This window comes from Drosophila nasuta, chromosome 3, assembly GCF_023558535.2.
Source record: "Drosophila nasuta strain 15112-1781.00 chromosome 3, ASM2355853v1, whole genome shotgun sequence".
In the NCBI taxonomy this organism is placed as follows: Eukaryota; Metazoa; Arthropoda; class Insecta; order Diptera; family Drosophilidae; genus Drosophila; species Drosophila nasuta.
The window spans coordinates 31467670-31483779 of record NC_083457.1 but is presented as its reverse complement, the minus strand read 5'-3'; the positions used below and the strand labels follow the sequence as shown (position 1 = coordinate 31483779).

At 37.6% G+C, this 16110-nt stretch overlaps 2 protein-coding genes across 3 annotated transcripts; both read right to left on the bottom strand.

Moving 5' to 3' along the window:
* Positions 1-1180: 1180 nt before the first annotated feature.
* On the bottom strand, positions 1181-8701 carry LOC132789529 (homeobox protein 6). 2 transcript variants are annotated; one of them, XM_060797595.1, is made up of 4 exons: positions 8343-8701; positions 6016-6848; positions 4026-4097; positions 1181-3067 (listed from the first exon to the last, which is right to left on the bottom strand). In XM_060797595.1, the coding sequence occupies exons 2-4, from the start codon at positions 6823-6825 to the stop codon at positions 2138-2140; spliced, it is 1812 nt and encodes a 603-aa protein (XP_060653578.1). In that variant the 5' UTR covers positions 6826-6848; positions 8343-8701; the 3' UTR covers positions 1181-2137. The 2 variants fall into 2 exon arrangements, with proteins under 2 accessions (XP_060653578.1, XP_060653577.1); XM_060797594.1 differs by having other exon boundaries at positions 6016-6961; positions 8343-8700.
* Positions 8702-14233: 5532 nt separating this feature from the next.
* On the bottom strand, positions 14234-15836 carry LOC132792002 (ficolin-1-like). Its single transcript, XM_060801184.1, has 3 exons — positions 15749-15836; positions 14625-15679; positions 14234-14550 (listed from the first exon to the last, which is right to left on the bottom strand). Exons 1-3 carry the CDS (start codon positions 15827-15829, stop codon positions 14439-14441), a joined length of 1248 nt encoding a protein of 415 aa, XP_060657167.1. The 5' UTR covers positions 15830-15836; the 3' UTR covers positions 14234-14438.
* Between the last annotated feature and the right edge of the window lie 274 nt (positions 15837-16110).

Below are 16110 nucleotides of genomic sequence, written 5' to 3'. Positions count from 1 at the left end.
TTTCGTTTTCGTTCGCAAGACCAACAACGAACTCCATTGTGTTGACTGCCCCAGAACGCCGAGAACCGCGAAGTCATAACACTACATGAGTGTGTCGAGTAATCGCATTAGAAATGCGCAATAGGCTGAGCTTTCAAAACGATTCGTTTCGATTCGATTCGATAAGTAAACAACTCGAAGAAATCATCAAGAACCAAGCACACATAATGCTGATTGAAATCGCCAAGGAAAATACAAGTCCATAAACGATTGAATACTCTACGAATTTTAAATTAGCAAGTGTTTTCATTGCTTTGTGTCATATTAGTAATGAATAATAAAAATAATAATTAATAATTTATAGTTTAAAATTTCAGAATGTTTCTTACTTGCAAATTTAAGAATATCATATAATATAATATAATAGTAAGAAAGCTACAGTCGAGTGTCCTCGACTGTGAGATACCCGCTACCCTTTTTTAATGAAGGAAAAACAGTGCGGTATTATTGATCAAATACACCACAAAATACTAAAAAAAAATACCAAAAACTTTATTTGGTATATTAGTTTAGAACTACATTTAAAAGTTATCATGGAGTACTCAAATATACCAGATTGTCAGCCAAAACAACTAGGACAGTCGAGAGTGCTCGACTGTGAGATACTCACTACCCATTTTTAATGAAAGCAAAACAGTACGGTATTATTACTAAAATATACCAAATTAAAATACCATAAAAATACTAAAACATATCAAAGGCTATATTTGGTATATGGATATACTACATACTTTCGTCTATACAAAAGTATTTCCTAAAAATAACTTATACAAGTCTGTACTTTATTGTATGTACATACATATATACTATATTGACTGTAGCAAAATTCAAGACTTTAGCTTTTGTTATTCCCGGGGCGGAAGCACGCTTGGCACAAAATTTGAAGCAAACTAGATCTGCTTGGAAACTTAACAAGTACTGTTAACAAAAATTATAGCTCTATCTCTTATAGTCTCTGAGATTTAGGTGTTCATACAGACAGACAGACAGACAGACGGAGATGGCTACATTGTCTCGCCTGTTGACGTTAATCAAGAATATATGTATATACTTCATGGGGTCGGAGATGCCTCTGTCTGTTGCATACATTTCCTGCAGGTACAAATATAATAATAAAACAGTCGTTATACGTATCATTTTCAAAATGAAATAATTCAACAGTGTTCTTTTTATTAGTTAACTTTAGATCAATTCAAATTAGTTTCAGTAACAAAATTGGTAATAGATACTTATGAAATAATTATTACAAAGTGGTTTTGTTTCGCTTCCTCCATTCTACATATAATATGTACAAAGCGCTTTAAGTTGGATGCATATGCATAGTATAAGTTTTAGCATTTCGCATATGATCCGATCCGTAAGAGAATTAATTGACTTAATAATTATATACATTAATATTGTGGCTACAGTTTTTCGTTGCTGATTCAACGTAGATTCTACTACGACTATATATTGAAAATATATGTAAATATGTAAGGGTATGTGTACATACATATGTGTATTGATTGATTCATTAATGCATAAGATAACAACGCTTAAATGACTACGAAAAATAAAGGCACCTGAGTTCAAAAAGTGTTATTGCCAAAATTAAATTGTAAATAAACGTAAAAAAAAAAAACAAAACTAAAAACTGAAAACTGAACTGAAAAAATTCTTGTATATAATAATATATAGTACAAATGTATATATATATATATATGTATATATGGTAATATTTAATTCATTTAATGGTATGTTGACATTTTGCTGTTCTTCGTGGGTTGCTGACTGATTTTCACTGATATCATTCACAATTGTTGTTGATATGTTCTCCTCTCTCACTACGTATGCTTAATTTGTATGTTTAGTGTATAAAGTACTTAAATGGTCTTTGTCCCTGAATGAAATGCGCTTGGCTAAATCCCCCTTATCCCCCTTATCCACAATTAACTCGCTCGCTCTCTGATTTTGCTGACTAGTGCGTTCTCTGGATTGGATACCCCTCATTTGTTTTTCTTTCTTTATCATAATATTGTTTTGCTTTGTTTTGTTTTCTTCTTTTTTTTTTTTGTTTTTGTTAACTACAAGCCGCGTACTAGATATCGATAACTATCGACTATTGCATCTTGTAGAGCTGCGGCGGCTCCTTGGAGGCTGGCATGCCCTGATCATATTTACCCAGCTCTGCTTCGTAGAGCAGATTATTGATCAGATGCTTGACCACAATCTTTGACTTTGATGTCTTTAGCTTACGTATGGTGATGGCCACGTATTCCCCAAACACTCCATACTCATCCACATGATTGCTGCTGATGTTGTTGCTGCTGCTGTTGTTGTTGTTGGCGTTGGTGCTGAGCTTGAGGCTTGAGGATATGCCGCTGCTGCTGCTACTGCTGTTGCTGGTTGTTGCTGCTGTCGCTGTTGTCAGCTCCAAGGATGTGGACGAATTACGATTATTATTATTGTTGCTATTGCTGCTGCTGCTGTGGTTGTTGTTGTTGTTGTTGTTGCTGTTGTTGTTGGCCTCAGTTGGCGAGGAAGAGAGATCACGATCACGATCACGTTTTTGTGCCATGTTATTGGAATGTTGTTGCTGCCGCTGCTGATGATGATGGGGATGGAAGTGCTGCTGTGAATGCCCATTGCCATTGTGGCTGCTGTGGCTGAGATTGTGGCTGTGGCTAAAGTGTTGTTGCAGTGCATGAAATGCTATCTGACTGTGGTTCAGCTGCAGCTGCTGCTGCTGTTGCGACGACAGCGGCTGCGACTGCGACTGCATCGATGATGATTTGATTGGCGTCAGTGTCAGCGCCCCAACCACGCCCCCAACGATGCCAACGCCCACACCGGCAGGCCCAGCTGCAGCTGCAGCAGCAGCAGCATCTCCCACTCCACAATCACTGCCACCATCATCATTGTCATCCATCGGATTCTGCGCCTTGCGCTTCCGAGGATTGTACGTCAGATCCGTGGGCTTGAAGTAACTCAGCGATAGCGGTGTGCTCGTCTGACGATCGAGCAGTCCCAGCTCACTTTCATGCTCAATCTGAGAGGAGGGCGAAAAGAAAATATACATTTATGTTAAGAGGGATTGTACTCTATAAATACACTACTACTAGCACTGCTATTTCAAAGTTCACAGCTATAAGTAGCTACTAAAGTGTCTAAGAAAAATAAATACTCTTATGCAATTATATAAAAGACTTGCTTTTGAAAGGATAGTAACCACTTCCAATAACAAAACATTGTCCAAATTATAATGGCATTTGAAGCCTCTTTATATAAATTGAAGAATTAAATCTTTACTGACAATGAAAGTTAAAATAATGCAAGCTATTAATGTGCCTAATCTTTCAGGAATACACTTGAATAACAAATTGGATTTTAAAGGATATAAAAAAGTTCCTTTTTCTTTATCTTTATCAAAAATAAAACGTAAACAACGTACTGTATTTAAACAAAAAATCATTTAAAAAAAAATAAATAACAAAAATAAGACTTGTTTACAAGTTTTTGAGGAAGTCTTTCTATATAAAGTACAGAGTATGTAAGCTATTAAATAGTATAAGCATAAAATAATAATTAGTATTCACTTCCTACTCTTTATCCATAAAAAAAACTGGCGAATATTATATATCTTTAAGCAAAAATATTTTCTAAGTAATAGAATATTTGAAAAATTTACGATTTTTAAAGCAAAGCATTTTCAATTATGATATTTCAAATATCACTTATCTAAACATCTTAAAAAAAATCTTGAAACAGTATTTTAAAAAAGTTAAAAATGATGTACAGCTTGTGTCTCTATTAAAAAAATATATATATGTATTTCTTTTAATCATTCGATATTTTTCGAGTCTAATGCGTAATGAAATAAAGCTTATACCCTTCTCAAAACTAATTTGCGTATAGGGTATTAGGTGAAGAATCGGTGAAGTCAATCAAAAGGCAATTAGTAATCGTGTTGGGGTTAACTACAGTTCGCACTTTTATATTATACTTACAATTTCAGTTTTCACATCTTCGGCGCTAATATTGCAATAATTCTCGCCGTCCAAATCGGAAGAGGAACGTGTCTATAAAAGATAGAGAGAGAGAGAGAGGCGATAGAAAAAAAAAACGTTAAGAATCAGCAAAGCAAAAATAATAACTACAACAATTATGGCAATGCGAAGAATTTGTCAGACAAATAATAATAACAACACAGCCGAGTGAAAAACAAATTAGAATAGTAATAAAAAATAAATAAATAAATGTGAGCCACAGACTCACTTACACACACACACACACATCCACAAACACACGGCGACGAGCGACGATTAAATTAGTTGTTTGGTTTGTTGATAGAGAGAGGGGTGGCGGGTGAAGAGATAGGGGGAACGCAACGAAGTCAACATTGAAGTGGACCAACGAGTGGCCAGAGACAAGCAAACGAAGTGGACGGACAAGGCGAAGCAAACGAACGAACTAAAAAAAGAGAGACGCAAAAAAAAACAGCAAAAATAAAAATAAAGCAAAGTAAGAAAAGCTAGAGTTCACACAATGTCCGACTCTGAGATACCCGCTACGTATTTTTTTGTTATATGATTCCACAACAATTTAGTGTGACTAAAGCATTAAAGCTTAAAATTTGTTATTTGCCAAACAACTGGAATATGTTATTGGAGAAATTAGCAAATATAATTTGATTTTGTTAGCCCTTAGTGGTGCGTATTTATACAATTTGTCATCTCTAGTCTCCGAAATCAACATACTTCCTCATATTAATAGTTTTTTTTATTCTTTTATTTTATATTAAAATCCAAAATGAAACGCAAGAGTGAAATAATAAAAATAAATAAATAAAATAAATCTAAAATAAACGAACTCATTTTTGTATTCCCTGTTTGTTCCACAAAACAGAAATACCTTTTTAAACTTTTGGCTAACGGGTATGGAGAAAGAGAGGAAAAAAACAAACCGCAGCACAACAGCAACTTACTACAAATGTAGTATGTATATTGAAGCTGTTGCTGCTTAGGCGGGTCCATTGCCAAAGGGGAGACGAGGGCTGCGGGAGTGGTGGGTGTGTGTGAAGCAGCAGGGCAGGGCAGGGCGGGGCGGGTGGCGGAGGTCGGCGCCAAACGTGTAGCTGACGATTTCTACGGCTGATGCAACACACACATATGGTAGCAACAACAGCCAACAGCAGCAGCAGCAGCGCGAATCAAAGCCAGTTGACACACACGTACACACACAGCACGCACACAAATACACACAAACTTGCACAACAATATAGCAAACGCTTATCAAGCGCATGCGACGCAATAGCAGCAGAGCGACACAGACATAGCACAGTGACTACAAATTGTTCATAATTTGAGCGGCATGCATAAGCAATGTTAATAGCTCGATATCGATATCGATAACAGCGATAACAGACGATAGCAACTAACTAACAACGTTAAGCAGCCAGGCAGTTAATTCGACACACATACACATCACACATACTGTAACAAATACAAGCTCATGCCCCACTGTGCGCCACGAACCGCTAGACACAGACAGACAGAGCAAAGCTAGCAGCGTCGGCGCGTGTGCTGCTGCTGCTGCCGCAAAACAAGTCAAACCACTCACGCATACAAAAGCACAAACGCAAACACACACACGGACAAAGAGTAGTATGCAAAGCAAAAGCTTTACCGGAACGACAACAACAAGCAAAACACAAGAATACTGCAGTTGAGTCTATGCGGTAAGCAAATACTCTGCATAACAATACTATGTATTAAAGAGCATCCAAAATTGTATACAAACATACACACATATGCATTTACATACATATATATTTATGTACACACAAGTACAACTATGTAACCGTATTGCACATGCAGATGTCTCATGCTGTTTCACTTGCGCGCATATGCTCAACCGAGCTTTGCAGTGTGACCCATAAGAAATGAAAAGAAAAAATATGCACAACAGAAAAAGTAATAGGCAAAAATAGGCGCTTACCACGGCTGCTGAGACTGATGCAGTTGCTGCTGCGTCCGCTGCTGCTGCTGCTGCAGTCGCGTCGCTGCCAACGCCCGCACATCCATTTGAGTTAGCTTCGGAGGTCGCTGCATCGTTGTTGGTATCCAGCAGCAAATGATGATCCCGTTCCCTGATATTCGCTGCCGCAGCGGCTGCCACAGCTGCGACGGCAGCAGCGACGCGAGCAGCGAACTCTTCGCTTTGCTGCTGCTGCTGCTCAACAACCTGTTGCTGTTTGCCAGCAGCTGTCAGCTGTTCCAAATCTAGGCTATGCATTAGGGCTAGTTTATCAGCCGCTTCCGAATCAACAGCAACCGGCTCAACGACAGCAGCAGCATCCAAGGCAGCGACGTTGCTGTCGACGTCGACGTCACCATCCAAGATGAAACGTATCGCTTCATAGGCAAACCACATGGGCTGATAATGCACACCACGATTGCGTCCATTGAGCACCTTGCCATGCTCGCGATGAAATGACGAGCGCAGCGATTTAATTTTCGAACGTATCGAACGTATTTCGGTGCCATATTTCTCACTCAGCAGCTTTAACGCCTCGTATTTTGTTTGTTTGATGTGATAGCCTTTCGTGTTGGGGTCCCAAAGGACGCGCTGACGTCGATAGTCCTCGATGAATCCCAATATTGTGGCGCGCGACCATTCGATGCGATCGCCAGGTGCTGACGGTGACGGTGGCAGCGCTGCGACAGCGCCAGCAGCGTCCGTAATCAAAACGATGGCATTGGAGTTGGCGTCAAGTTTGTACTGCGCTGCGGCGCCGCTGCTGGACATTGTGTGTGTGGTGAAAGTTGTTGCTGGGGGAAGCAAGGAAGTTGCTGAGTTCCTTCTGTCTGTCTCTCTCTCTCTCTCTTTTATGTGTGTGGTGGGGTTGTTTTGTGGGGGGTTGTAAAGTGCGCGCGCGCGCAAGCTGCGTTTGTGTGTGAGAGAGAGAGGAAGAGAGTGTAGTGTGTGTGTGTGTTTGATAGAGAGAGGAAGGTAGGTAGCAAAAGAAGGTAAACGCAACGCAACGCGACGTTCACAAAAAAAAACGCGTCCACAACACGTTGCTTTTGACTTTCGACTGAGGCGGCGGCGGCGCGCCGCGGCTAGCGGTTGTGTGGCAGAGGAAGCGTAGCAGCAGCAGCAACAGTAACGGCAGCAGCAGCGGCAAGTGTGGCGGCGGCGGCGGCCAAACGGCAGCTCAGCTGCACTTTGTGCGAGAGAGAGCGCGCAAGTGAGCGTTGCACAGTGGTGCAAATGGCACAAGAAATGCAAACTGCATTTGCCAAAAATATTTCAACAGTTTCACTGCTTTGAAGCAGTTCTAAACTTATCGATAGGCATCGAAAGTCAAGCAAATGTAATTGCTCCTTTTACAATTACACTGTGAGTGGTTGCATTTCAATGCAAATTGAAATCTATTAAGTTTTCTGGAATTATTTGAATGCAAATTATAAGTTCAAACTAAATAAAATCTGTTTGCTGATGCTTAAACACAATAGTATATGCATTTAAATGCAATCATAAAACTTTTATGCCATGGCAAATTTGTGAAACTATTTAGGTGCGAATCATAAAACAAGTTCTTTAATACCTTTGTTAATGAAATCAAATTTCTTTTTGCTAGTACACATTAATATGTGTGATTTTAAGCAAATAAATATTTGGATGCAATAAAATTTTGATTGCTTATCATTTAAGCTGAATAGTTTTAGAATTTAAGTGCAACTTTGTTTTTAAACTTAAAGAATTTGGATTGCTTAGTAAATTGTGTGAAATTATTGTTTCTCTTGCTTATTGATAAGCAATGATTGTGGCTTGCCAATTGATCGCTTACCACGTGTGATCAGTGTTCAGTTTTTGACAGTTGCTTGTACCACGGTGCGACCGACGTCGCTTCGTCCAAAATCAACGCAAAGGTGTGCGAGACTCTGTGCTTTGCTGTTCACTTGTTTGTATTGGTGTGTGTGCACACTGGCTGGCGACCGCGAATATGTATGCGTGTATTAGTGTGTCTCGCTGTGTGTGTAATGTGTTTGTGTTCGCTGGTTGCTGGTTGCAGCGGCACGCGGGGGCTTTTTGTTTTTTTTTTGCGCTCACTCGACAACTCAACAACGTAGCTGTTGTTGTCGTTGTTGTTGCTGGTGCTGCTGCTGCGCTGCCGGAGACCTGTTGGTTGCTTGCTTGATAATGCGACGCTTTTGTTGTTGCTGCTGCTGCTGCTGTTGCTGCTGAGTGTTTTGGGTTTTCTATTTGTTGCTGCTATCAGCTGTTTTATTGCATGTTGTTGTTGTTGCCGCAATACATACGTGCGACGTGACGTGACGGTGTTGTTGTTATTGCTGCTGCTGCTGCTGTTGCCACTCGAAACGTTGACGTTACGATCCCCCGACACACGTTCGTTGTTGTTGTTTTCGCCGCTTCGTCGTTCGTCGTCGGTCGTTCGCTGTTGAAATCACGATTTGTACTAATTTCACATATTTAAACTGTGTGTGGCATGCGCGCTGCTCCAAACGGGCCAGTTGCTGTTGCCGCCGTTGTTGTTGTTGCCGCTGCTGTTGTTTGTTGGCCGTAAGTTCGTCACTTGGCACGCCCCCGGCCCCCGCCTTGCGAAACATGAAGCAACCTTGCTGCTGCTGCTGCCGTTTACGTCTCTCCAAAAGCATTACAGCTTTGCCATAAGCTTTGGCAAAAGCTTAGAACGAGAATCAATCGCACACACACACAAGCACACCATACACTCAAACTCTCTCTCATATCATTTGCATCATGCGTCTTTTTCAGCACTCTCTTCTGCTTATTTCTAAGCTGCCATTTTAGTTCTTCATTTTCCTCTCCGCCTCACTTTTTTCTTTCATTTTATTGCAATGCAATCTTCATTTTGCAATTAGTAAGGGCATCAAAAATTCGGCGCGTTAAACACAAATTCACTTTCTCGTTTTTCTTTTTATTTTGTGTTTTGTTCAATTTTGCTCGTGTGGCGATCGTTGCTGCCTGCTGCTGCTGTTGTTGCTGCTGTTGCTGTCGCTACCGTCAACGGCAACACGTTGCACAGTGGGCCGGGGCGTGCGACTTCTGCGCATGTGAAGAACGTTGCCAAGTGCCAAGAAAAAATAACTTGCTATTCGTGTAGCAAAGTGGCGGCCATGACGCGCTGGATCGACAAAGCTAGAGGCGTGTGCTCGTTAACATACGCATACATATGATCAACCTTACATACATACATACAAATGTACATACATACATATAATTTTGATGTCTTTCACGTCAGAGAAATCATTAAATGTGAATGACAAAGTTATCTTATATATCTGATGATATTATTATTACATATTTTCTTAACTCAATAGAATTTGAATCCCATTTTGAAGTATTATTTTATTCAATATGTTGTACTATGTATGATTATATTATTTAATTCATGTGTTTATGTCGTATGGGTTTTGTAATAATTTATAACTGAATTATAAGCGAATAGAAATTTGTGTGTATTCTCGTATAGACTATTAATTAATTAATTAATATATTAATTTAATAAAAATTCCAAGCTAATAAATCATTCATTAACTATCAATAACTCAAAAACAATAACTTGTGATTACTCATTGAACTGCAAGTGCGAAAAAATATGTTAATTAAGAAAAGTTAATTTGGATCGAAAGTCTGGCTTCAAAAATGCTACCTAGTTCCACTGTGCAACGGCAGCCACAGCTGTAAATATTGTTGCCGTCGTTGAGAAGTTGTTATCGTTGTCGCTGTTGCCGCCGCCGCTGCCGCTGCCGACGTCGCCACGAAGCAAAATAACAAAAAACAAAATTCACAAAAAGCTTCATAACAGCGGTAACGAATTTTGCGAATCAGCAGAAACGCAAAAAGAATCAAAACGGAATTGCATTTCACGGCAAATTTGGTTGTTTTTGTTAATCAAGGGGCGGATTTTATGTTAGGTTAGTCGATTGCTGTGCCTGTAAGTATTGTGGGAGCGAGAGAGAAGTGCATGGACGACGACGACACGACGTATCTGTCGCTCACGTAGGCAGTTTTGTTTTGGCATTTTACGTTGACAACTTTGTCGATGATCGACATTGAGGGGAAGCTCTCTTGCTCCCGCTCTCGCTCTCTCTCACATAAACTGTACATTCACGCATATACATATGCACATACATGCTACATACATATGTACATGTTTGTATGTCCATGCATATGCAAGTCGTCAACACGTGCAAGTTTAAATTTTGCCCAAAAAAATTGGTGGTGTAAGGCGAACTTACATACTCACACACTAACACTTTGACTGTTTGCATTAGTATTGCATTTTGCTTTGCAAATGCTCTCACCAAGTGAGCTCTCTCTTTCTCTCTCTCTATCACTTTATGGCGCCCTCACTGTCAGCTCGAGTTTGAGCATTACGGAAGCTTTTGGCGTTTTCTTCTGCTTCTGGCTTTAACTGCTCATTATCAAGCGCAGTTGTGGCAACGTCATGTCATGTTTGCCGCACCTACGATAACGGCATTAACTCTGACTCTCTTGACTTTCAGCCCCATCCGCACGCCCCGCGCTTCGTTTCTTTATTGTGTGCCTGTAGCAACAATTCCAGTGAAAGCAACCAAAAATGCTGGGACTGCAGCACAAAGCGCACCAGCAAAAATTGAATCCAAAATTGGCTGTGACTGCGTCAGGCGCTAACGTTAGCGTCGACGTCGCAGTCGCTGCCACCGTTAACGTAACGACGCGTTGTGTCGTAAAGCTTTGCATTCAATTTTCGTTTTAAGTTGACAAATTGACGTTCAAAGTTGTTTGCGCAGCATTTCAGTTACAGTTTTCAGTTTTTGCCTGTTGCCTTTTCACCACTCCTCTCCCGCCCCGATACTTCGTCAGTTCTGTTTCCTTATTATTTCTATATGATATGTCTGTGTGTGTGTATTCAAATTATAGTGAGCAACAGTTGTTAGTAAACTACTGAAATGTATAAATATGAATTTTACTATACTCCACATTAAAGTGAATTTTGTTATTACAAAAAAAAAAAACAACAAAAATAATAAAAAAAAAAAAAAATTTTTTTCAGTTCGTTCGATTACAACGTGAATGTGGTGTGTATATACTTTCGTGAAGCACTGTGCCTAATAGAATGAGCTGCTGTTGTCATTGCTGTTGTTCCTGTTGTTGTTGCTGGTTGTCATTGCCAACAAAATTGCATTGAGCTGTCACATTAGAGAAGCAACTCGATATGCAAGTTTCTTCCCCGTCTCACTCTCTCTCTCTCTCTCCACTCATTTAACAGCATTGCTGGCGCTTTGCTTGCACTTTACTTAGCTCTCTTCTTGTCATGCTGTTTACGTACTATTCGCAGTTGAACAGCTTTTATCAATCATCTTAGAGGAGCTGTTGTTGTTTTTCTTCATATTGTTGTTTGTTGTAGCATCCACTTTAGTTGAAATTGTCGGTAGCAGTCTCCATGGAATATGTAGTTTTTTTAATATCCTAGTGTCATTGAAGAGGTTTTCTAAAAAGCTGAAATTTGTGTATCGCGTTGAAGGAGTTAATTCCGACCATATCAGAAATATATAATCTTGGTTCGTTTTAAGAGCTTGTAACTTTGAGATTTAAAAAGGTTTACATAACAAGTTAAGTTAAGTTCTTTGTATACCCCTACCCCGCTAGGGTAGAAGGGTATTATATTATTATATAGTCATATTCGTTTGTCCGTCCGCATGGACGACTAGATATCTGAGATATATACGGATATACTGTTTTTTCGACATTATTATATTTGCATGCAGATAAAGTTTGTTTTAAATTTACGCCCCCTTAAATCGATTAAAATCGAATAACAAACGTAATTTTGAAGTTAGAGACCCGAAATTGGTTCATATAATAATAACTACAGTATTTTAAATTGCTGAAAATTTGGTTATTTAAAAACAAAAAAAAAACGCCTAGTTACTGATGGTCTTAGTGGTATATTTTGTACTCTATGGTATATTTTAAATGTAGAACTACATATATCATATAGCAAATGTAGCCTTTGATGTATATATATACATTTTTTTTTTAATTTTTACGGTATATTAATTTGCTATATTTGAAAATAAATACCGCACTGATTTGCTTTTATTCACAATGGTTAGCAGGTATCTCACAGTCGATCACACTTGTAGCTTTCTTGTAAAAAAATGATTTGCTTATATAGAAGCATTTTATTCATTCAATTAATTTACAAATGATTAAAAATAAACAAATACAAATAAATAAATATAACAAAGTTTCACTTGTTCATCTATATTTTAGGGCGTATCAACATTTTGCCGTTGACTATTGATGTTTTCTTGTATTCTGGATCTTTTGCATTTAAATTACTGAAAAGAAGATTTATATTTATTAATATATCGTATGATGTGTATTCACATTACAATGCGCCATAATATTTACAATCTATAACAATCATTGTACCACCAGCCTCCGCCGTAGTGTTTTGCACACTCGCAATCGCAAATGTCATTGTCACGATCGAATGTCGAGAATTTCATGTTTGCATGTTCTTTGAATATTTCATACCAACTTTCTTCGCAATCCAGTGCGTAATCATTATGTTCATCATATAATTTAAAATTGTTGCAATTTAAGAAATGTTTAATGCCATTTATATCAACCATATATATATAAATCTCGTGGGGCTGCGAATTCGTTAGATTATAGATATTCTCCAATCCAAGAAAGAAATCACTATTCCTTGCACCGAATCCTTCACGGTAGGTGGCCCAATCCCTATTGAAACCCTCATTTCCACCAACTCGCTGTTGTATTACTCTCCATCCGAGTCTCAATAACTCTTTATTGCATTCAGCTTCGAAGTAATCGATGCCACAAAGATTAGTTTGATTTAAAGAAGGCAAACAACGTAATGGAATACCATGATCAGTAGAATTTAATTTATCAATTTCTTCTTGACAAAACTGTTCTAACATTTTTAGCTTAGGTTGACTCTCCTCTAATTGCAACTCAGTTATTTTCTGACGTTCTGTGATATTTTGGATTGTCGCATTATATTTAAATATCTGTTCATTTTTTTTCAATAAGACTGGAATTTAGTTCCTTTAATTGAACCCTCAAACTTTCTAAACTGCTCAATGTCTCTGTTAAATTTTCTTTAAGTTCCTTAATAACAGTTTGTTGTTTAGTAATGTTGTCTTTACACAATTCAAAATCGATTAGACTAAAGTTGAGAAAACTCATTTGACCTACGCAAATTTTTAAGCTTTCGGAATTTTTTGCCAAATCTTTTTTTTAATTTGACAGTAACATTTTGTTCAGATCTTAATTTTTCCACTTCATTTTGACACAATAGCAAATTCTTTTCTGTTACGTTTGAATATAATTCATTAATCGGCTTTTCCTTGAGTTTACTTTGATCTAACTCTTCGCTCATCTGTTGGCAAAATTGCAGAACTTTATTTTCAAGTTGTTGGTTAAATTGAGATGTCTGATAAGAAGAAAGAATATACTTTTAGCACTCACTCTATTATACTGTATTACGTTATTGTGCCTCACCTCTACTTCAGTAGCTGTGGCCACCAAGAATAATTTAAGTATCATCAGCAACCACACTGTGTTTCTTTTTATTCTCCCCATTTTGAATATTTCGACTGCCCTCAAACAAGATGAATTTGGAACTGAAAATTTCATTAATATCGTCGAAGAATTCAGCTCGTAAGTCTGTGAGAACTTATACATGTAAAACGAATTTGAATTTTAGCAGACAGAAAAGATTGAAGAATTATCTATAATAAGCAACAATATATATATTGTATATTACATATATATAGACTTGTCTAGTTCCTCGTGGTCTTTAACACAGATGACTTTCCCATCCATTTTTTAGCTCGATTGGCCCGACTAGCAACAAACTTGTTAATGTCCTAAACAATTTATTTATTATTGATGAGTTCAGTCGTCGTCTATATAAATACTTAGATTCCAGTATGTTAGCTATATTCTTATTGCAGCGGAAGCTAAATCTATTTGTTTAAAGTTGGGATAAAAAACGAATTTATGTAGATCATTTATTAAATAAAGGCACGATTGAAATGATATATACAGGATAATCATTAGTCTTCGATATTAATATACAATTTACAACAGAACTTATCCTAATATGGTAAAGTATAGCATGCGCAGACCTAGAATTTACAGTTTGAATGTATCTAAGGACTTATAATTTACTACACCAATTTGTATACAAACTATATGATACAATAGAAACAAATCTCTTTCAATGAGGCATTCAACAAATAAATCGCTTGTTTAAAAAGTCGATCGAATAATTAATAGGAAAGCAAATTCATAGTTCACCATTACATATGTTATAAGTGATTAAAAAAGATAAATGTCGGAGTTTCAGCTCTTTAGATGCTCACTTCTTCAACGGCCGGGCGAATTAGCATCTTAGCTTCAATAAGTTCGATTTTATTTTTCACCCACCAATTTAGGTTTGGTCCATATGGTGCATTTAAGTTACTGCATAACAAAAAACCAAAAACAAAAATCAATGAATGTGTATTCCACAGAAAAAAACAACTTGGAATATTTACCAATTATAACAATCCTTGTACCACCAGCCACTTCTGTATTCAACTGCGCAATTACTATCAACAATGTCGTGGTCGCGATCAAATGTTGAGAATTTCATGTTTTCGCCGTTGCTCATCGCATCCTCCTCCGCAGTTCCATTAAAACTACCCAAGCTCAGAGCGTATCCATTGTCCTCATCAGATATTTTGAAGTCGTCATAATGAGCGAAGTAGATGCTGCCGTCGTTATCAACCAAATGTATATACAGTTCGAAACGCTGCAAGCTCGTGATACGATGTATTTTTTCTAATCCAAGAAAAAAATCGCTATCCATGGAACCGAATCCTTCGCGGTAGGTTGCCCAGTTCCAATCAAAGCTGTCATTTCCCCCAACTCTTTGTTGTATTACAATCCATCCAGGTCCAGCTAACTGACTATCGCATAAAACATCGAAGCAACCTATCCCAGAGATATTGAGTTGATGAACATTTGAATCCCCAAATGGAATGCAAGAAGTGGCATTTAAGTTATCATTTTGAGATTGACATAACTGATTATCTTCATCTTTCATTAATTGCTGAGTTTGACTCTTCTCTACTTTCGTTGCAATTATTATCTCTTGTTCTGTGATGCTTTGGGTATCTACATTAAAACTCTTTATAAATTCATCTTTTTCATTTAACCTAGAGTTGAGAGTATCTAATTGATGCTGGTAATTTGCTATGATGTTGGCTTTATATATTAATTCTTCCTTTATTTGATTTTGTTGTAAATTAACCCTATATCCAAGTCTATAGATATTAGTTTGACACAATTCCAAATCGTTGTCCGCTTTCAAAAGTTTGTTTTTATACTCATCTAATAGAGCTGCCTCCTTCGTGAATTTTTCGTGAATTTCAACAATTTTATGATATTTTTCCATAAGATCCGAATTTAATTCAATTAACTTATTTTCCTTAATTTCTTTATCTTCTAACTCATTTCTAACCTGTCTAAAATAATCTAGCAATGGTTTCACGGTTTTATAATTATGAATCCGGCACTTTTTTTCCATTTCTCGGTCGAATTCACACGTCTGATTAGAAGAAGATGTAAACATTTTTAGCACTCACTGTACTACACTGCTTTAAGTAATTGTTCTCACCTCTTCGAAGGCAGTTGTTGCCACCAAGAATATTTCAAGTAATGTTAAGAATAGAACTGTTTTGATTTTTATTCTGATCATTTTGAATGTTTCGACTGCACACGTAAAAGATGAATTTGAAACTAAAAGTTTAATTTAAATCGACGAAGAATATTGTTCTGAGTGCTGTATGATTTTGGGATTAACACGTGATCAACGGATGTGGGTTCAGCTCAAAAGTTCGTAGCGAAAGTGAAGGCGATAGCAAATGGTGTCAATGTCGAGACAATGTCAACTTTCTGAAGCATGTCTAAGAGAGGATTCTTGTTAATAAAATTAGAAGTGGTGACAGTTTTTGAGTAATTTATTTATTCGGTATTTGA

Bases quoted from the DNA above. Each gene is read 5' to 3' on its own strand.
- LOC132792002 (XM_060801184.1), bottom strand. From the start codon at position 15,829: ATGATCAGAATAAAAATCAAAACAGTTCTATTCTTAACATTACTTGAA. The intron at 15,680-15,748 runs GTGAGAACAATT...TCTTCTAATCAG, and splicing joins CAACAACTGCCTTCGAAGAG to ACGTGTGAATTCGACCGAGA. The intron at 14,551-14,624 runs GTAAATATTCCA...TTTGTTATGCAG, and splicing joins TACAAGGATTGTTATAATTG to TAACTTAAATGCACCATATG.
- LOC132789529 (XM_060797595.1), bottom strand. From the start codon at position 6,825: ATGTCCAGCAGCGGCGCCGCAGCGCAGTACAAACTTGACGCCAACTCC. The intron at 4,098-6,015 runs GTAAGCGCCTAT...TATCTTTTATAG, and splicing joins CATCAGTCTCAGCAGCCGTG to ACACGTTCCTCTTCCGATTT. The intron at 3,068-4,025 runs GTAAGTATAATA...CCCTCCTCTCAG, and splicing joins AAGATGTGAAAACTGAAATT to ATTGAGCATGAAAGTGAGCT.